Source organism: Morone saxatilis, unplaced genomic scaffold (genome assembly GCF_004916995.1).
Source record: "Morone saxatilis isolate NCDOM2014 unplaced genomic scaffold, NCSU_SB_2.0 Contig3, whole genome shotgun sequence".
Taxonomy (NCBI): Eukaryota; Metazoa; Chordata; class Actinopteri; family Moronidae; genus Morone; species Morone saxatilis.
The window spans coordinates 5,473,606-5,496,787 of record NW_023339873.1 but is presented as its reverse complement, the minus strand read 5'-3'; the positions used below and the strand labels follow the sequence as shown (position 1 = coordinate 5,496,787).

Genomic DNA, 23,182 nt, shown 5'->3' with positions numbered 1-23,182 from the left:
TATAAAGTAAATAATCTGTATGCTTCTTCCACCGCTGCTGTAGTATGTTCTTACCTTCATAATGTACAATTTTGGCAATTGTTTTGCCAAATATTTGATACTTGTTTGTTTTTCAGGCTGTTCCTGGAAGTGTCTCAGTGGCATCTACCATTTAAATCTTTTCCAGCTGTGAGCAACTCTTCTATTTCCTTTGTGCATCAGCGATGAATATAAATACTGGATGTTCATATTTGTGTCAGTTAACTATTGGAAGCGACAGAAAGCCAAAGTGAGACAGTGTTTCCAGAGTTAACCCTTTATTTAAAAGAAATGTTCAAACAATAAAGGAGCACAGCCGATTCAAGAGTAAAGTGTGAAAGCTACAAGCCGTTAATAGTGGTCGGGTAAAAAAAATTACAACCTGTTTCCACCGTCACTGAAGTGAGTAATTAGCTTTTTTTTGGAATAGAAAGCGTGAAGATTAATGTCATCATACAGTAAGCTTCATCAACCAACAGAGTGCAATGTGTATCAAAAACACTGGTCGTACACACAGACACACACAGACACGTACACACATACACACGGCTCCTTTTTGCTGTACAAGACTGAAATGGATACAGACTGAGATTCAGAGTGGCATTAATATTTGAAAAAGATGCATAAAGTGCCAATGTGTTTCAATTTCAAAGAGAAACCAATGTACACAAAATCACCCTTTTAGATAAATTAACCCCAGAAGTTGAGGTTCAAATTTGACAAGTTGAGCCTAAAAAAAAAGAGAAAAGTCAAATTAAAAGAACATTAGGATGAATTATGCCTCCCTTTGTTGAGCAAGACAGCTTCATTAAAGTCCTCTTACTGTTCCACGACGCAGAGCAGCGTCAGGACGGATACGCCAGCCTTCTCTCTGTTTACAATTTATAAAAATCCCTAAATTGATCCTCTCTTTAGTCGTATTATGGCATGCATATACTGTACTGCAGACCTACTGACAGGTCCACAACACATCTGGGTTCTTTAAGTAAGATCATTTAATAATTAGAGAATCACAAGTAAACATTAACAAAAAACAACAAAAAAAGAAAATGAAAACGCCCCTTGATTGATTGTATGATACATTATGGGGACACTTCGTATCTATCCACCAGGGTTTTTAATTTACGTGAATATTGTTCATTTTTTAAAATTCAGCATCTACCTACCGGGATCTGGTTTTCTGCAAACAGGAAAGATTGGAGCTTAGTCAAAAGTCAACGTTTTGGTGTGATTACTGAGCACAGATGCTGTAAGAAGGGTTCCTGCCCTGTACGTAGCTGTGCAGAGAGGATGCAGACTTTACACACAACTGGAGATTTAAACCTCTGTGTCCCGTGTTTAAGTGTAATCCTTAAGACTTCTATGAAATCAAACCCATTTTTAAATACTGTTTGTGGTCTGTGTTTTTCTGCTGTAACTATTTAATGTAGTTATTGTTTTCAGTGTTGGTGGTGGAGTCCGCCATTCCCACACTGGGGGGACCAGTGTGTCAGATTTAGTGGCATCTAGTGGTGAACTGAACACCGCCAGGCGTCTGTATTAGACGACATGGAAATGGGAACAGGCTGTGAAGTGTGTAGCAGGGACTACGTTGTCCGAGAAAGTTGCGATAGGCCCTCTCTAGAGCCAATGTTTGGTTTGTCCTTTCTGGGCTACTGTAGAAATATGGCAGTTTAACATGGAGGCCTCAATGGAAGGTGAGATAGATAAAAACAGCTCTTTCTAAGCTAATGAAAACAACAATTATTGTTTTCAGGTGATTATACACTAATGAAAACATACCTATGAATACCTATATCATATTTCACTTCTGTCAATAGATCCTCATGTTTCACACTGGACCTTTAATTTACCTTCACATGAAGGAGGGGATCTCAGAGTGCATATAATCCGGAGTAATTTGATCTTTGAACGGATATGTTTGTTTACTGTTTGCTCCTGTAACACTGTAGCAGAGTATTAAATTACTGCTAATTCATACCAAACATTTCCTACTGCTGCTGCTTCACAATAAAAGCATTTAATTGGCAACTCTACGGGTGGCTTTTATTGTGAAGCAATGTATTTGTCACCAAGATTTGTCTGTTTATCAAAAATGCAAAAAAGACGGCAGCCATCTTCAGCATTTTTTTTGTCCCCCATCAGTGGATTTAAATGTTTGCAGGGAAGTAATGGAAGATGAAGGAGTGGCCGCAGATCTGCACACCTCCTACTCAACAAGGTAAACTTCACTTTACCGTCTCCTGCGGTTGTGTGGAAACTGCTCACTGCATCACGGTTGCAGTTACTATCAGCGTACTTCTTTACTAAAACAACGCAAGTTTGTTTGGCTGCACTGTAACCAGACACAACCGTCACTCTTCTGTTGTGTTCCCGACAAAGTAGCTGCTTAACAAGTGTTTTAGTACTAAACTGCGCTTGCCGTTACCGCGGTAACCACAGGTGTTGCCAAATCAACCAGGACTGAAATCTTAAGGATTACAACTGTGACATTTTGGGGCCCATTTCTTCCCACTCTCTTCCCCGTCCTACACTGAATGTGGTGAATATGTGGTGTGTGAACATTGTTGTTGGGTTGAACTGTCGAGTGTATGTCAAATATATATAAACACAAAGTAAGCTGAATAGTAAAATTTAAACAAAATAAACCTCAAACCCAAGCCTCGTATAATGAATCAGAGATAAACATATAATAAACACAACAATCTTTAAAAAACGATGCATAGCATAAACAACATTGCAGAATCCATCTCTACTGCACTTCATACCTCAGCCAGGCGGTTTGTTTCCACGAGTGGAAACAGGTATCAGGAGTGCTTCAGCTTGTTCCAGGTGGAGCCTGCTGCTCAGGCGGAGAGAGCGGTGGTGAGTCTTAAAGCACTCCCGTTTAAAAAACAAGGGAAGGAGAAGAAAAGAAGCGAGGTGTTTCTGGGGGCCCAGAGGAGAAGGAGAAGAAGGGGAGGTTAAGGGGTGGGGGGACATTTAGGGCTCCCTTCTGTAAACACTGCTGCTCGGGACCAAGGCTCCTCCGACTCCGCTGACTCCACGGTGCTCTTCTCAAAAAGGTGTAGGGGCCATGTGACTCTCTAAGTGTCCTCCTCTTCCTCCTCCTCACGGTTGCCCACCACCCTCTTCCTCAGAGCTTCGTCAGAGAAACCCTGTCCCTTAGGTTCTGGGCGGCCCTCTGGGGACCCTCTCCTTCTACTCCAGACGTCATCCTGGTCGCCATCTTCGTCCTCTTCGTCGTCGTCTTCCTCGCCGTCAGCCTCATGATCTTCCTCTTGTTGCTGGAGTAACCTCGCCTGCTGCATCGACTGTTTCTCTGCAGAGTAACATCGAGAACAACAGTCAGTGACCATTCATGAATCCAGATACACACACAAAACCTGACTACTAGTAAATGATCTGTTGTCTGTTCCTGTCATTTACTTATACATAATATATTATGTATATTATATATTATTATTATTAATTATATACATTAACGCATTATTGATGAGGGCTCCTGTACTTTGGAACAGCCTACCTAAGGAAATCAGGCTAGCTATCTGTTTAACTTGTTAAATCCCTTCTGAAAATGCACTTTTATAATCAGACTTTTTGTGAATTTACACAATATCTCCAGTATATCCTTGTGATTTATTTTATTATTATTTAATTAAAGTTTTTAAAAGCAACTCTGATTCTTGGTGTGTTTTCGGTTCTGTTTACTCATATATTGTCTCTTATTCTTTATTGCTGTTGTTTCTGTGTGCATGTATAACACCTTGTAAAATGAAAAAGAAAAGTGCTATACAAATGCAATATAAAGTTATTGTGATTGTGATTATATTTTTATTCAGTACAATCACATATGAAACTCACTCTGGTAGTAATCCGGAGATGAAAATCGTCGCGAGGGGCAGACAAAGTCTGCGATGAACACCAGTAACTGCAAAGACAAAACAACAACAACCATTCATTCACTGGCAATGCAATGTGTTAGTACTTAATGAACACTGTAAGAGCATTAACTATACTATAACTGTGAATAAGTGCTGCACAAGTACTCACCAGTCCCAACGCAAGGCCAGAAAACAGAGTGGCCAAGCCAAAGATAACATAAGAGCCCCAAACAGGAATCCCCAGCTGCTCGGTCATGTAGTTATGACAACGCTGGAAAACAAAAAAACATTTTCACTTGAGGCTGTTAACAGACAGCCAGTAATAGTAACATATAGTACGAAAGGAGCATCTGACACATGAAATCAAATTATCAAATAAATATAAGAATGCTGTGAGGTACAATTCTCAGTAAATGCTATTTGACTCCATGTTTTGACTTTTGCTTTGAACGCCCACCATCAGCCCACTCGTTCAACTTATGTAACATTTCTAGACATGAAAGCATACATTTATAGCTCTCTGCAGACCTGCACCAGTGAAGTGACATGAGCTAGTTTTCACCTACCTGTTTAAAAACAAGCCAATATGTCAATATAATATCTATCTATAATTATAAAATGCAAACATGTGTTATTCTGTTAAATTATTATCTGTTTTTTATGTCTTATAAATACCACTTTTTCCCCAGCTTATCACAATGTTATCCAAGGGTAAATAACAGAATCAACATTTTTCTTATAGTCAACAAATCCAACAAAAACACCAAAACTATCAGTGAATTGATCCTATAAACAAGTATCTGTGTAGCCAAAGACTGATATATCGTATTCCTGTGTCACAGAGCTCCACTGTTGTTTAAAAACTAAACTCAATGAGCCCCACTGTTGCACTGGGTTGTCCCTTCATTATGATGAATATGGGCACTGTAGTTTATTTTGATTCAATCTCACCCTGCCAGAAATACTCACTAGAGCACCACATGTGTATTAATCCGCAGCAGAAAACTGTGCATTTCCTCCTGTTTGAGTAATGTTTGCTTAACCCTACAGTGCCCAAATAAAGCCTTTATAAAAACACAAACATGCTGGTTTTGGTCTTTTTGTGGAATTTGCTGACAATGAAAGAAATATGAAATAATAACAGCCTCATCCTTTATTAATGTAAATTACAAGTCATCTAACGTAAGAGGCCGGATTAGTCTTTGCATGGTCAAAAAACTATAAAAATGTAAAACCTGAGTCTCTGGGGAGGATAATTTACTTAACCGCTGTATATATTTCCCCTATGTTTAGCCTTAAAATGTGTACTGTCTGCGCTACTTGTGAGTTAAATTACATTTCTTTCCCGTCTATTATTTTGTAATCCCTGTTTCCTGTCAAAGTGCATTGTCTGCTTTCCTCATGAGATTTACCACTGAGCAGCAACATCTTGCTTTGAATGGAAACTGAAATAAATACTTTCCTATGTACAATAACATACGTGTTGACAGTCAGCACTACCAAGAATCCTCACTTACCCGGATAAACATGGAGAGCTTGAACAAAGCAGACATTGAATTCATTCTGCCAACAGAGGAGGAAACGACAGCATGTCATTGAACACGGATTTGCCAAACTGTAACATTATTACAAAGCCTGAACACAAAAAATAACATAATAATGTGAAAGAAAGACAGAAAGACACTACGAATAAAGCCAAAAGCAAAGATATCTGATGTTGAGTTTTGTTATCACTGTGGAAAGCTGTAAAAGGTAAAAAGTATCCTCAAGAGTGGGTAATATCAATATAAACACATTCATGATAACCACAGGAGCTTCTTTTGGTATTGACGTACAATATATAGGGCTGTAACGAATGTACCTTTTTTCTTTACATTCAAAGCTTCTTTTGAGGTTAAAAAAAAAGAAAAAAATGTTTTTAGAATCCTCGAACAAAATCCTCAATTTGAGAGGAGCCCTTTATCAGATTAAATGAGTCTTATTTGGCGTGTAAAGGCAGCATGAGGAGGATTTGTCAGTTGCGGTTTTGTAAAGGCACGATGAATGCTTCCAGTCGAAGCCACAATCCTGTCTGCTGTGCGCATGTGTGTGTGTGTGTGTGTGTGTGTAGTTCAGTCCCGCCTTCGGTCAAACAGACGCACAGACCAGGAGCTCTTAATACAGACGAGCATAGGAGAAAGTGACAGAGACAGCGATGTAACCTGGGTCCCAACCTCACACCCTGCACAATGAACAGATACGCAAAAAACTCCAAAACAGCATTTGAATGTTGATTTAGACTTCAAGCTATTCATTACAGCCCTAATAATATACCTTAATGTTTGTAGGGAAACCTTCCGTTTGTAACCCCATTATTACACGTTATCGTGATCAAGTGGACTCACAGAAACGAAGATGGTCCCAACCAGGAGGAAACCGGCTCGACTGCTTTCCATTTCTGCTCATCGACGAAGCTGAGGAAGTCATCTTTAGTGCGAGCGCCCTGGTACTTCCGGAAGACGCCGTCCTTACAGCTGAAACACAAACACGGATGCAAACATTCAGCTGAATTTTGTCACAAAGTGCTGCGTTTATCACGACACACATGAGCCATTATCCAAAGAAAATGTGTTTAAGCAGCTGTGCTCCTGACGGGGTGTGACAGTGACAGTCAATGTTGATGAGAGACAAAGAAAAAATGCTAAATGGAAAGCTAAATGGCCGATCTAATTTATAATACATCCAAATTAGGGGAGAACTATATATATATATATATATATATGGAAAATTGTGGCTTAGCAAGTGATTTTCTGTTATAGGGATTACGGTTTGTGTTACATTGGGAAAGAACTGAAATAGTGCTGAATCAGTTGAGTGACAATGAAGAGAATTAGTCAGCAAATATGCAAATATTTTGACTGTCCTCTTCTAAAAAGGGAGGATTTGGTGTTTTTCCTGTTTTAAATAACTGTGTCAATTTAATCACTAATTAGATTCAAGATTGTAGTTTGGTTTCCTGTTTAAAGATTTAATTGTTAATCAGAATAAATAACAGTTAGATTAATCAATATACATTAAATGCACCCCTTGACTGAATCTATAATGTTAACCCCAAATGAGGCATATTTAAGAAACTCATATTACATTTATGCAAACAAATGTTACCCCAAAAAAGCTAAATTAGCAAACAAGGTTCTAAACTTAGTTAAACCCACTAGATCTTTCCATTAGATATACGTCAAGATGGTGCACATTAGAAGAACACATACCAGAGACAGTCACACAAAAAGAGGAAGCGATGAAAACCACAAAATAACCAAGAACTTACTGGTAGATAGTCGGAAGTGAGGTTATGATGAATCGGCCGCTCAGCCCTTACAGAAGGAAGAGACACTGTCAGTGTGACTCACGACTAAACTGAAAGGAAGTTCAGGCTTGGCAGACAGGCTGAATTAATGTCTGACAGCAGCCACACTGGCGCTGGCTACCATTAATATTGACATTTTATACAAGGCCTGCAAGAAGACTAACACACAGTACAGTCAAATATTGAAGCCTTGGCTAGAACACCACTTTATTTAAGCTCACACGGATATTTTTTTGACTTTCAAAAAAGGTGTCATTTGTCAGGCTGTAGGCAGTTTCAGTCTCAGGCAATTTGCTAACTAAACCACCAGTCTCAGTCAATCATTTAAGAGTCCCATGGATAAGCATGCTGTCAAGGTTTTTCAGACAATTCTTCATGCAAAAATCACAAAAACTTTGTACGTCTATAAGTTGCCTTCAAAACTCAGATACATGAGTCATACAGGCGGTATAAGCATTTAACTGCAGTATATAATGTTAAATACTGTGAGATTATATACATTTGTAAACTATTCTACTAATTTTGCTGTACTATCAACACTGTGTAACCCTTCCTTTTACATTTCTGGGTATTTTAGATCATTGTTGACAACATAACAATAGTTTTATGGCATTCAACAGACATTCCTGACTAGATATTTTACATATAAACAGTCTCTCAATAGATTTTCCAGAAGGCTATATGTATCATATATCACGTTACTACAGTAAATTACATTTACCATGATAGAGAGCTTAACTGGTAAACAACTAATTCACTTTGGAACTGAAACATTAAGTAATAGTCGTGTTGAAACCGTTTCAGGGAGTTATTGACTCAACTTTGAGGTCATTTTGGAGGCTGTGGTTTGTAGAGCTGTTGAATTACATTGTGTTATACTGAGAGGTGTGTTTCTAATAGGGCTGCACAATTAAATCATGTTATCAAAATCGCTAAATAGATGGCCGGAGTGCTATAGCCAAAATCGCAATAAGCTGCAGGTTTTTTTTATATAAAGGTAAAATAATGAGCACTGTAGTGCTGCAGAGATTTCCTGTCCTACAAATTCGTTCTCCAGGATTAAAATTTATTGGTTTGGTTAAGACACAACAAATGCCAATCAATGCTCACAAACAAATGCATTAACATTAATCGTGAATAAATACCTCGATCACTGGGTCCAAACTAATCCGGTTATGATTGTTTTTACCCACGTATGGCAGCCCTAGTTTCTAATATTTTGATCCAGGCTCACCCTCATGGAAATGGGACGGACAAAGTATTAGAAAAAGCATCCCTGTAATAATCCAGTTGGTACAATCAAACAAGGTGAACGTTTAAACGACATCAACAAGAAGAAAGGTTCCACAAATAATGACCACGATCATCAAAAAGTAACAATGGTCACAATATAGCCCAATAAATACAGTTCTAACAACACAACCAACCTATAAATATATATATATATATATATATATATATATATATATATATTATATTGGACATTACAAGCTCAAAAGAATCACTGCACAGAGAAATACCGCTTCTTTTGTTCATATGACAAACAAACATTCTTGCTCAACAACTGGGATTTACTGCAGAGCTGTTGCAAGATGCTCTGGCTATTCTGCACTGCATGGACACATCAGTGCCCTCTTTTGCTTTTGTTAATGCATGTGGCACTGGCAGCTGTTAAAAGGTCATTCGTGGCCTACCGGGGTTGGTCGTGTCAGCGTCCACCTTGGCTTATGTTGACCATGTCCTCCCCCCAGTCGCATAACTCCTTTCCACGCCGGGCATGGACTGCTGGCAACGCCGGGACAGGGCGCGTAGCTGAGGGATATCAAGTTTTCACACGTTGTAAAACGCCTCTGATAAACTGCACATGTCATTCACATTAAGGTGGAGATAGATAAGCACCGAGTACGAAAGCTTTAAAACACCACACAACAAACGTATCGATGACCTGGTTAGCGTTAGCGGCGACACTCACAACTCCATCATCCATTCTCCGGACAGGAATCTACTCCCAAGTTGTTCGTCGGTCACCTCTCGGAGCTGTACCGCTTTGCAGACACTGGGACGTTAAACACAACGCCAGCAGTAAGCAGCCGGTCCATGAGCCGCGTTTCGTCCGCCGCGCTGAAGGAACATCGTCGAGTCAGAACCAGCCGCTCGCTAGAAACACCATGTCTTCCCTGCGCTCCGGTGGGCTTCCGCTTGTGCGCGCTACGTCAGAGTCGAGTGGGTCAGAGGTTACTGACAACGGAAGTGAGCGTCTGAAGATATATTATAACTGCAGTGTAAAATACTTATATATACTGTCAGTTAATACTTTATATATTTATGTTTCAGTGTAAAAATATTTATATTATACTGTCCGTGGTAAAATACTTATATTTATACTGTCAGTGTAAAATACTTATATTATAGCTGTCAGTGTAAATACTTATTTATACTGTCAGTGTAAATACTTATATAATAGCTGTCAGTGTAAAATACTTATATTATACTGTCGTGTAAAATACTTATATATATGTCAGTGTAAAATACTTATATATACTGGTCAGTGTAAAATACTTATAAAATTTACTGGTCAGTGTAAAATACTTGATATAATACTGTCAAGATGGTAAAAAAATCACTGTCAGGTGGTAAAATACTTATATATATGTTAGTTGTAAAATACTTATATATACTGTCAGTGTAAATACTGTCAGTGGAAAAATACTTATATATACGTCAGTGTAAAATACTTATATATACTGCAGTGTAAAAATACTTATATTATACTGTTCAGTGGTAAATACTTTAATTATTTATAGCTGTCAGTGTAAATACTTATATATACTGTCAGTGTAAAATACTTATAATACATACCTGTTAGTGTAAGATACTGTTAGTGTAAAATACCTGCTTAGTGTAAAATACTTATAATATAACCTAGTCAGTGTACAAAATACTTATATTAGTACTGTCAGTGTAAAAATACTTATATACTACTGTAGTGTAAATAACTTCAGTGTCAAAATACCTGTCAGGTGTAAATATCTTAATATATACTGTCAGTGTAAAATACTTGTCAGTGTCAAAATACTTTATATATACTGTCAGTGTAAAATACATGTCAGTGTAAAATACTGTTAGTGTAAAATACTTATATACTTGTCAGGTAAAATACTTATATATACTGTCAGATGTAAATAACTGTCAGTGTAAAAATACTTATATATACTGTTTAGTGTAAAATACTTATAATATGTCGTGGTTAAATATCTTATATATCTGGTCGTTTAAAATACTGTCAGTTGTAAGAATACTTTATATATACTGTTGTGTAAAATACTGTCATGTAAAATACTGTCAGTGTAAAATACTTATATTATACTGTTGTGTAAAATACTGTATAGTGTAAAATAACTTATTATACTGGTTAGTGGAAATACGTCAGTGTAAAATACTTATATAAAATGTCAGTGTAAATATGTTAGTGTAATATATACTTTATAATATATACTTGTCCAGTGTAAAATACTTATATATAACTGGTCAGTGTAAAATACTTATATAATACTGTCAGTGGTAACAATACTTTATACTGTGTGTAAAATACTTAATTAATTGTTAGTGTAAATCTGTTAGTGTAAAAATGTTATGTAAAATACTTTATAATACTGTCAGTGTAAAATACTTATATTATACTGTCCAGTGAAATATTATATATACTGTTAGTGTAAAATAAACTGTCAGTGTAAAATACTGTCAGTGTAAAATACTGTCAGTGTAAATATACCTTATACTATACTGTCAGTGTAAATACTGTCAGGTGTAAAATACTGTTAGTGTAAAATACTTATATATACTGTCGTGTAAAATACCTGTCGTGTAAAATACTGATATATACTCGTTAGTGTAAAATACTGTCAGTGTAAAATACTGTCCAGTGTAAAATTACTTATATATACTGTCAAGTGTAAAATACTTATATATACTGTCAGTTGTAAAATACTTCAGTTGTAATATGGTTAAAGTGTAAAATACTTATATATACTGTCAGTGTAAATACTGTCAGTGTAAAATATATTATAGATACTGTCAGTGTAAAATACCTGTCAGTGTAAAATATTAAAGAATATGGTTAGTGGTAAAAATACTGTTCAGTGTAAATACTTTATAGATTTATATATACTGTCAGTGTAAAATACTGTCAGTGTAAAATACTTATATATACTGTCAGTGTAAAATACTTATATATACTGTCAGTGTAAAATACAGATAACATGAGCTGGTATCTAGGGAAGCCCATTTCCGCCAATGTGATGACAAAAAAAGGATTTTGTAAGACATCATAATAAGAAAGTATAAATAACGACTTAGTATCTCAAAGTCATTATTTATAGATACTAAATCAAAATATATATAGAAAGTTTCTCTTTATTCTGAGATACTATGTCATTATTTTGAAATACTATGTCAAAATATTGAGAAAGTTTCTCATAATAATGATTTAAGGAATCATTTTTCCCTGTCACATTGCCTGAAATGGGCTTTTATAGTTATCAGATGTTGTTTAGTCGTTAAACTGCACAAAAAAGCAACATTAATGAACAAATGTTAGTATATAAGGGTGTGCAAGTGGATAATAGCAGACATCCACATTAACCAGTGCAGGTTATTTCTGTTTTATTTTAGCATAAAACACAATTATTATGTTCTTCTTACAAGTATTCTTATTAATTAATTATTAAAAGTATTATTACAGCTGAATGCTGAAAGTAAAGAGACTCAGAGTCTATAAAGAAACAAGTTCTTTATTTATTTCATGCTCATTTATTTTGAATGCTTGTCACCAGCAGGTGGTGCTATCGTCCCTAAAATAACCCAGAGAGGAGGTGGCGATGACACACCATATAAATGTATTATAGACTATATACAGGGTTGGGAGGGTTACTTTAAAAATGTAATCCGTTATAGTTATTAGTTAAAAATATAGCCAGTAACGTAGTATCACAAAATTAAAGTAACTTCTACTACTACTGCACAAATAATAAATATTTGAGCATTCATCAAACTGCAAGTCAAGGTTTGAGAGGCGTATTTAAGGTTTATGCTCCTGATGAATTTTAATAGCCGAGTAATCAGTGTTTTCATCCAACAGGAACTGTGTTTGGTATCTTCAAAGCTGCATGCAGTGTTTTGCATTTTGCATCCACATGCAAAAACTCACTGAGAGTAAAATCCATTAGATTTGAACCTGGAGGTGAAGTGAAATCCCATTAGACCCTGCCTTCTAACAAATGTCAAAATGTATTCTTAAAATACTTAACCTGCTATAACGTACATCTGTCCGTCTATAAATAAGGTCACCTCCTGTCACATTTCTGGGTTTCAGTGGCAGTATAAGCAGACATATTTCCAGTCATGTCCTGTAACAGCTGCTCCCAGATTAGATAGTATATAATTCCTTCAGTGAGTTATGAGTCTTATCTGGGGTTTATTACCATTTTGATCACTCAGGATGTCTTCCTGTGAGAAAGCAGTCATGACATGTACTTGTACTCCTTTTATTGTGAAGGGGCATTGGTTCTACTCATGATTTTCACAAGTTCCTCAAAGGATAGTTTTATCTTGAAAATTTCTATTGTAAAGGAGCAGTCTGAGTTATCCTGTTGATGCCTCATATTTAGAGGTGGGAAGTAGTGAAGTATATTTTATTGCTGTATTTAAATCGTTTTTTAGGTATCTGTACTTTTTACGTTTACTAATTTTTACACAAATATCTGTAATTTCTTTAAACTAGTTTTAATGCATTTGAAGGGAATTATTGATTATTTTGATGTATTTTTTGGCATCATTGGTGCACCCACCCCAAGACCGGTGCATGGAAACAGACAAGAGAGGGAGATATCTCTAACAGAAACAGCCAATAGAAATGTCCGTCTGACATCAACTGTTTACCTTTATACTTTTAAGAGCTTTTTTTTTTACCTTGAATAAAAAGGTTTGGTATTTCTCCTTTTACTGGAGTAATTTTTTATTTAATTTAGTATCAGTACTTCTACTTGAGTACAGATTGTATCTACTTTTACCACCTCAGATCTAAATACTTCCAATACTGCTTAAAACAAAACAATTTCTACTGGTTGCAATTGTCTACCAGTTGACCACCGAAGAATGAGTTTTGTTTCATTCAAATAAAAGCCCAAAGAAGTAAAATTAGTAATTAGAGGGGCGTGTCTCAGTTCTTGTGAAATTATCATTTTGTGAGTGTGCTTCCTGTTTTATTTTGTACTTACCTCTCCCTCTTGTTTCAGATCTCACTTCCTGCTGTTAGTAATTGTTTGCCCCACCCTGATTACCTGCACACCTGTACAATCACTGTGTTCCTCACTTCTGTGCCAGTTCATCTTTGTCCTTTGTGTCAAGCTTTCCAGCATTGTGTTTAATGTGTTTTGGTATTTTTTATTTAATTTCTGCCAGTCTTTTGACTTTGCCTTTACCCTTTTGGACTTGTTTGCCTGATCAATTGTAGTTCTGTTTACTGGACTTTGCAAGTAAAATAATGTTTTATGGAGCTCTTCTGTCTTGAGTTGTGCATTTGAGTCCTGTTTCCTGGTTCAGCTATTACAGGGCATCTGATAATATACAACATAACTTTATATAGCTGATGAGCTATTTTTCCACTTCTGTTAGCTGTCTGCTGGAGAAAATACTAAGATTTCAACCTGAACTCTGACCAGACCCAAATCTTGCTCCCAAAACCCACAAATCTACAAATCCCACTCTAAAATCTTGACCTGCTGAAGCGTTGGTTTGTTCTTTATTGCTCACTTTGTTTTGTCACTTATGAACTTCCATATTTTTGAGTATGTGGTGTGTGTTTGTGTGCGAGAGAGTCAGCCTGCCTGTGTTTCTCTGCATGAGAGGATTTCACTCTGAGTAAATCTGCAGAATGAGAGCAGTTATTATTGCTGGGAACCTGCAGGCAGATTGCAATGGCAGCCAGTTATCAGTGCACCTCACACTCTAAAAATACCCTCCAGATGACATCCTTTTGTGCCCCTACAGTCGCCCCCTTTCTCCAGCCATCAGCTCTGCTCCACTTACAGTGCAAAATGAATCTCCTTCCTGCTCAGCAGTCATCTGCTCTTCCTCTTCTTCTTCAACTTAATGTTGCTGTGAGGAAAATAAGAGGCAGACTGGGGGAGTTGTGATGCTGTTTTGTGCTGTTCACTCCAACTACATTACTGTGCTCAAGCTGCTGCTGGTTGGAAGCAGGAACATGTAGCATTTTCTTTTTGTAGCCATGTTGTTTGGTTGATCTGTCGGTCAACCACTTTAATCCAAAGTAAAAAAATATCTTGACGACTGCTGAATTAATTTTTCATACCTCTGACATTAACGGTGCCTTGAATTGAGCTCGAGTTAAGAGTTCATCTGAAAGACCCGCTGATGTGATAAGACGTTGCTCTCACCGTCAAACGCACACTTGGCCGTGGAAGATTTTCTTTTTCTAATTTTACATTTAATTTGCTGCCGATTAAACTGTTGATGGCTGGCCAGAGGCTGATTGTTGCCATGGTTACTGCTCTGCCACAGTGCAGCCTGTGAATGCCAGTTACAGACAATGGCTGTTTTTCTATGAAATATCTTTCTTTGGGCATGAGTTTATACTTAACCCACTATGTGGACCTTGAGGGGGAGATTGTTTTGTCGGCTGCTGTTGCCAAGATCAAGACTGAACCTTGGATGTCACTTTTTAATGTGCTCAGGCGGGGGAAATGGTAATTTGGAAAGCAAAGTCCATCTGCTGATGAAGGCGATATAATTGGAAGCTCCAGGAGGAGGAGGTTGCATCAGCTTCTTATTAAGTTCAAACTTAGCCACCGTCGTTACAACCCAACAGAGATCTTTGCATTGCTAAATAAAAACAGGTTGCCCACACAAACTAGTTCTTACATGGAAATGATTTACTAATATTTACTGCTAGGTGGGACATTCTAATTTAATTAATTACTAGTTTGTAGTTAATATGTTTAGGGAGGATTTACAAATAGCTGGTGCAACCCAGTCTGAACAGTCACTTCAACTTGTTATTTCATCATTTCAGATCAATATTAAAGTCAAATGTCAAGTCAAGTTTATATATATCAGATATAATGTCAACAAGAGCTGTTTCTGATCCAGATAAAACTCTCTTAGAAGACAAAACTGTTGCACAAAAAGGAAGAAAATGGAAAAAACTTCAGGAGGGGGCATTTAAACAAAGACGGACAGCTGAGGGGTATAACAGTAATTACAAAGGAATTGTAATATAACAACAGGATTACACTACATTTGGTTCAAAAATAAACCAAAACAAACACAAGATGTTCAATAAAATAAGTCCAAGAAATTAGTCCAGTGAATTAAGTCCAATGGAATAAGTCCACTTTATAAGTCCATATGAGTTCTGCATTGGTGTGTAGCCATATTTGGGATTATGTAGAGGTACAGTAATTACTGCAAAATGAAATCCATCAGGGTGATTATTGCAGTAGCACAAAGTCCAAGGCTCCCTGCAGGGGGTATGTGAGCACTGCCAGGCCACGGCTGTGTCCCTGGCTCGAGCAAGCTCCATGCTGCGTATGTATGAACCATGATGGTTCACGATCACAGATTTAGTTTTGAGGGAGTGGATTCGATCCTTGAGGTGTGGAAGTGCATTTTGATTACCAGTGTCAAAATAGAAGACAGTTTAAACGTCTCTAACCCAAAAGACTCCTTGGATGTTCTGAGGTTCTTGGTTTGATCCTCAAGTGATTCAGACAATTTTGAAAGCTGATGTTTAAAGGAAAAAGTGAAAAGCTCTAAGAAACTAAGCTGAAGTACTTCTAGCCAAACAGTTTTGGAAGGCTGTTTTTATTATAATGTGGGTTTGATCCTCATGATGCCAAGTGAATTTTGAAATCCAACACCGAAAGTAAACACGTAAAAATCTCGCAATGTGAAGGGGAATTGGTAGTGTGGTGGGTTTTTGTGGGTTTTTTATGTGAACGAGAAGCTAAAACAGCAAAAAACAAAAGTAATGTAGAGGTTCAGAAAATCAGCTCTAAGATGTTGCTGTGCCTCACTGATGCCACAACAGGTGTTTTCCATCATAGGTAAAACACATGTCACTGATTACGCTGTAGCCAGAAGGCTTGAAAGAGACAGAGATAGAGTCAGTGTTTCACAAATATAACTTCAAATGAATCAAAGTCTTACAATCGTAGAGTCTAATTGTACAAATCATTAAATATTCTGAGAAAAATGTGAACTATTCTGATCATCGCTGTGTTTGTGGGTGGTTGTATTAGTATGAGCTGCATTAGAGTACCACCAGCTGATGCGACCTATTCGCTGTGTGTGAAACACGTGAAGGTTGAATTATTGATCTCCACACACTCAACAAGGGATTCAGCTTTCTTACCAGGATGATGTGCACATTTATATATCTTAGGTGGAATTAATTTTCACCACTATTAGTGCCTTGAATATTAGACCTTTATCTTATCGGACCTGCAGTCATTGCTTTTTTTGGCAGCTTTTTGTCAGTGAAATAATCAATAAATACATTGACAATCATCTTATATACAGTTGTCTATTTAGACATCCAGCAGATAACATTAATATTTATTTGGAGTTTTATTTCTGTCCACCTGATGAATGTAAGTCCAATATTCACTCTTTTGCTCTCCACCTACTTTAACTTATTTGCTGAATGCTCCACTATGTTCACCAGCTCGTTGCTAACTCTGGTTTGCTATTTGATGCTTTTTGCAGCAACAGCAGGTGTAGATGGTTGTCTTTCTGGTAGCCCTAATGCCTTAACTACTACACACTGGACCTTTAAGCTTTACTTGCACATCTGAAAACTTCAGCAGTCTTGCAACTCTATTTAACAATGTCAAGGTGGCAGCATCAAGCACATTGTGACCAGAAGAGAAGAAGAAGAAGAAGAAGAAAAAGGGAGAGTCTGTTTTTATTGTAGTTCCCTCTTTAAAATGGTGTTGTGTCAGCAGAATCAATGGGAGGAGCTGAGTGATACAAACATGTTTCCCAGTGGAGTCGACCATCGGTAAAAGACCAGACATACCTGAGAGCAAAAAAGCCTAGCGTAGCAATTACAGCTAAATACCAGCTGTTCCAGGATCCCCGTCAACATCTGGAGCCACCAGAGCGGTGCTCATTACCCGTGAGATTTCATATTTTGCCCTGTGTCCTCTCATACATCTTACTCATTCTCACAAATGAGGACTTCCTGTGGTTCAGACTCTCCAGAGAGACTGCCAACTGCTCGTACATTACAAGCTCCAGGCAGCGTTGTTACACTCAAGCTGCTGCTGTAACACACAACAACATAATTCACTGTACTGTGGGTAACTAAATTTGACATTAATTATGTGGTAATATGTCATGGAGGAGCAACTACGTAGTTTTCTGGGTACGTTTCAATTTAGGAAGGGGAACCTGGAAGCTGCTCAGCAACTCAAATCTGTAAATATTATTCTTTAAATCTAAAACCTTAAAGTCTTCTTGAGTATCAATATATCTGAATTTAGATTAAAGTTTTAATTTTCGTTTCAGGGGTTTTCAACACCGTGTTTGGGAATCTGTTTTCCAACACGAGGTTCATTTCTGCCGTAAAACCTTTCTCTGTTTTTCTAAATGACTTTAGAAGGGCATAAAAATCTCTGACATCCTGAAACATGCAGACACACAGTGATCAGTCATTCACCTCTTATATCTATGCACAGTTCCATTACTCAGTCATGTGTGAAAGTTGATCTTAACAGAAATGTTCTGTATTTTATTGCTTTCTACCAATCTTCCCTCCTTTTACATTACACTGTTATGAGTTTTTTTCCTCTGTGTAAAACCCAAACTACAGTAATTGCCTTTCTAACAGCAACAACCCCTCCTGCTCGTCTCATAAAAACTATAAATCACTCTGCATCCCTAAACCACATTAGGGATTCTGCAACATAATGCCTTTTATCATTTGTGAAGTCAGTATAAACAGTATCTCCCGTCTTCAGCGCAGCAGCCTACAGAAGCATCAAAGTGCCAAGCTATTGAACCCTCTGGCCACTCGTTAATGAGTCTCTCTCTTCACTCAGCCTACAGCCCTCTTAAAGGTGCCACTGAGCTGTGATTTGTTTTCTTGTCTGAGTCACCTGAGGTTTGATTCAACTCATTTGCCACATTTAGATGTGTTGCATACTGGATGATAAATAGTTTGTTTCCTGATGGCATACAATTATGCTCCTCTGATAGATAGGCACTACTAATTACCAAACACCTCTCTGGAAAAACAATCTTTTCTCAAATGCAGCAAAATGTAGAATTAATCAATGCCAACATGGTTAACCTTATAACCATGTTGGCAAATGTATAAATGATTCCCTTTCAGGAGATTTGTAACATTTAATCACATTTTTCCAGCTGAGAGAGGTCCTAAAAAATAAATGAGGATCCCCGATGTGCTTTCAACCCCATTCCTCTCTACCATCTGCTATCTTAATAACTGGAGATCTATTCCTGATTATCAGCCCAGTGAATAAGCATCTGAACCTCCTCATAAGTTCAAACATGGTGTAGTTATGAACAGAGGTGTGGACTTTACTCTCATAAACAACTAAACTGTTGATAATAAATTTGTTTCGATGCACTTTGTTTAACCTAGCTATCTAAAAAACATCATGCTCAAACTGTGAAACAAATATTCAACTCATGTGAAGTAATAAATACATAGTCCAAAGTTAAGTTGAACCTTTACTGTATGTAATAGTTTAGGCTAATACTTTATTTCCCCTCTGATATCCGATCCAGTGATTTTGGTCAGTATCAGACCGATTATAGTATAAGATCAGATCACTACCACAAATCCATACATTTTCCTTCATTTCCTAGAACAATTTGCATTAATGCTGTTCATTCCCAGCAATTCAACACTTAATTCAGCATTTAATCGAGTTGCAGGAGAGAACCATGAAGAGTTAACGTTACGTTAAGCGCCAATTGGAAAAAAAATATTCAAAAGATAATTTCGTTTTGTTTGTTCTGTTGTTAAAATGGCATTACTTAGGTGAAGAGTGCGTATTGACTTGTTTAGGACTCTAAACAACTTTGGACTTGCCTGTCTTGACTTGAGATTTTCAATATTTCAATGAGGAATGACTTGGTCTGGCCTCTGGTTATGAGTGTGGAGATTTACCCATCACTAAATCAAGACGGGTTGCACCACACAAACTAGTGCTTCAGTGGAAATTAGTTAATGGCTGATTAACAGTTATAAATCCCCATTACAGTTTCCTAGAAGGTGACGTCATTAGATGACATTAAACACAAAGTATGGATTTATTAAAAGCCAAATCCTGGACAGTAAGAAAACTGCTGATTTACGACCATAGATTCAGGAGCTAAAGAACCATACAAAGTGAACGCTCCAGTGCAATATGTGATATCTTGTGGAATAAATTTATATTACACTGCCAGCCAGCCAGACAGAGACAAGGATGGAGGGATCCATCATCTACAGGAGAGGAAAATAATGTTTTACCAACACTCTAACATAATTTTGGCTACAATGCGATTAGCCTCCAGGTCACTGCCACATCTGAGCATGGGTCAGTGTTAAATTATATTCTCTTAATAGGTTTAGTTTAATCCGGTGGCCTCCTCAATAGTATTAAATGCATCTGTCTCATGGTGGAAAATGCAAGTTACACGCAATGGTTGGCTTATGACGTGTTTTCTCACGTTATTGAATAAACCTCTTTGTGTGTGCATTTATTCAACATCAAATGGTGGTTTTGTATCTGTCTTGTGCTTTATGTATATATATGTGTGTGTGAGAGAGAGAGTCCAATAAGGCTCAGCAATAAGTGATTCTCCCAGCTCCTCACTGCAGTGCTCTGAGGTTTATGGGCAGCCAAGCGGCCGTGTCGCAGTGTGGCGTGCAAAGGAAAGGGAAGGGAGGGGTGATGCATTGAGTGACATAATATGAGGAGGTGTGGTTAAAACTGGATCAGTTGGACAGTGGGTCACTGGGCCGGGGGAGCACCACTGATTCTGCTGAGCTCAGCTTACAATCCCACTCCTTCTTTCATCATCGGCGAGTTCAAATCTTTACTGACACTTTATGACTTCCACTAAGGCAATGAAGGACATACATTAGTGCCGCAAAAGTAAGTGAATATGTCAGTGCCTCAAGATGAACTCACCAAGGGTTCATTTGACCAAATTAACTTGATTCTATTATGTTTGACTTGCCATCTGAAAGCTTGAATCATCTCTGATCCTTCCCTTTAAAGGCAATTTTGGATTCCAGACTAAACTTGCAAATATTTCCCAGTTCTTTCCATTTTGTAGACAAAAAAAATAAAACCTCATTATGCGTCGCCAGGGGAGGAAATATTCAAATGAGAAATTACTTCATCTGTTACTCTGCTTGTGTTTGTGTTTTATTTCACTGTGTGTAGAAGAAGTGTGCTAAATATAAAGAAAGTCTGCAGCGGTGTCTGTTCACTTAATGAAACACAGATAAGTGCATTTGTTGACATATTCTGCTTCTGTTTTTGCAAAGCAGCAGGGACAGGTTCACTTGGGTTCTGCGTGCTGTCAATTAGTTCAGGAGCGTTCGTGGTTAATAGTGTGCAGCCTGGGATGCGTCTTTATGAGGCTCTGTAAATGTGTCAGGCATCAGCAGGGGAAAGCCAACTTCTCTGGTCCCTCTAATTGGATTTACACGTGTGGAAGAAGGCCTGGATTCATTGGGAACAAAAGACTTTATTCTACTTCATCCTACACAGTCCATCCTATTGCTCAACATCTTCAATTCCCTGACTTACCTACACTGGAGATGAACCAAACATGCAGCCCAGAATTGGCTCACTTGTTATGATAAACAGGTTAGTAAGAGGACAGAAGTTTTAACAAACTCTGCAGCATGAAGGAACAATTACCACATATTCCACATGTTGTATGCTGTTCTCAATGTCCAATAATAGACACAGTAAGTTTATATTATTAAGCGTGTGCATACAGGATGAGGAACATACTGTGCTATAACAGAGCATCAGATGTTGTTGGCTCTGTACTCCTGCACACAGTGCAGTGGATTTCTCAATACACAGCACAGACAGGTTACTGATATTTCATGCTGCACAAACTTCAGTCAGATAAAGAATCAATGAGTTCAAAACTCAAGTTAGACATTATGATGTTCCTGACCTTTGAGAAAACTTTCTCTAACTTTTCTCTTTTTAGAACAAGATGTGAAATTACTTTTCTCTGACTCACTTATTTCTCTGACTGTCTCTTGTCTGGTCTCTCCCCTGTGTGTATCCCACTCATTAGCACTCAGTAGCATCAAGCGAGATGATTTACAGCGCATGCAATTGGTCTGATTGGTCTGTATGTGTGTCAGTCAATCAATGTGTCAAGCCTGGTGTCAAGCCCACGACAGAACCGGTCATTATGCCAACAGTTAGCTGTCATGCTGATGAGAAAGTCAGACTTTTGTAAAGAGCTCCAGGAGGATTACTCTTTCGTAAAGTATTCGGCAACCAAAAATGATGCGTTCATGGCGTTGAAAGGTGGGCTTGATAGGTGTGCTAACTGCTGAAATAGTTGTCTGAAAACACCTATGGTGTGTGCATAAGTGAATTTCCTGGTTGGGGTTTGAAAATATGGTGGTTTCCCTACTTTAGCCTAATTGTTTCCTTTAGTGGGCGGCTGGGGTTCAGGAGGAGGTAGAGCAGGTCATCCAGTAATTGCAGGGTTGGTTGAATTCCCAGCTTCTCCTGTCCACATGTCAAAGTGTCCCTGAGCGAGACACTGAGCTGTCCAGGTGAAAAAGTGCTATACATGTGCAGTCCATTAACTATTCTAGAACATATCACTCACTGATACTATCTGGCTGCACATTAGAGGACATAAATAGGTTTTATTGTGAATGTGGTGTTTCAATTGCTTCTTCTCTCCCGCACTTCACAGCCCAGTGTTGTAAAAAGCTGTTTCTACCCGTATACTCTGTGATCCCCTGAGGAGACAAGCTACAGAACACCAAATAACCCTCTTCTCTTTGCTACCTTTGTACCTGAACATTTATCCAATCCAATTTAAACGCAGTAATGATTGCAACAACAACTCTATTCTCTCTGTTTGTTTTTGTTCTGTTTGTGACTCAGTTTTGATGATTCACTCTCATCCAAACGTGAAGGAACACATCTCTCCCTGCCTTCATCCAAACGTCACTTCAAATGCAGTAACAGTGAGACCCCCGAGGAGGATATTAACGTTCACACGCGCTCGCATTAATGTTGACACTCCCCAGTGCGGATCTGAAGGTGAAGGCAAGAGGTGTTGAACATGTGTGACATTAAATGCAGTGAAACAAATGGCATCCTCTGGTATCTCATTTGCTGCTAATGGCGAATTTAATGGTGAGACATCTGAAACACACAGAAGACTGTTCATCTGTTGAGGCATAATGGAGCTGACAAACTCCTCAAATTCTCCTTCAAAATTAGATTTAAAAAAAGATGCTTTGTTTTGTTCTCTTTTGTGTCTGTGAAGGGTTATTGTTATGTGTGTGTGTGTGTGTGCCTGCACAAAGGCTGTTGTGTTTTCAAATGGCCTCAATTTTATTGATTAAAGTACAGCTCAGGGTTATTTGATTGGGCAGACACTAATATCTGAATCTGGGCACTCAGGCTCTGCTTTTCCTGGAGTGAAATTGAATTTGTGGAAGATATTTTCCAGATCCTGCAGTGACACAGACTTCAAAGTTCATATTTCAGGGGTGATCAGTGGTAGAAAGTCATTTATATTTATCTAATTATTTTCTTTATTAAGGACAACACACATATTATATTATTTTTTAAGCAGTCTGTGACTTTGTTTTTGCAAGATGCTATATATATAAATA

The 23,182-nt window shown here is 37.8% G+C and overlaps 1 protein-coding gene across 1 annotated transcript in view; it reads right to left on the bottom strand.

Moving 5' to 3' along the window:
• Window positions 1-279: 279 nt before the first annotated feature.
• The window catches only part of tmx1 (thioredoxin-related transmembrane protein 1), a 27,166-nt gene continuing 4,263 nt past the window's right edge, over window positions 280-23,182 (bottom strand). Inside the window, exons 2-9 of the mRNA XM_035673659.1 lie at window positions 9,277-9,456; window positions 8,984-9,060; window positions 7,210-7,255; window positions 6,287-6,415; window positions 5,420-5,465; window positions 4,072-4,173; window positions 3,883-3,949; window positions 280-3,340 (exon numbers count right to left, since the gene is read on the bottom strand). Of these exons, the coding sequence (XP_035529552.1) occupies window positions 3,105-3,340; window positions 3,883-3,949; window positions 4,072-4,173; window positions 5,420-5,465; window positions 6,287-6,415; window positions 7,210-7,255; window positions 8,984-9,060; window positions 9,277-9,456 (883 nt within the window). The 3' untranslated portion in view covers window positions 280-3,104. The remainder of the gene's footprint in view (window positions 3,341-3,882; window positions 3,950-4,071; window positions 4,174-5,419; window positions 5,466-6,286; window positions 6,416-7,209; window positions 7,256-8,983; window positions 9,061-9,276; window positions 9,457-23,182) is intronic.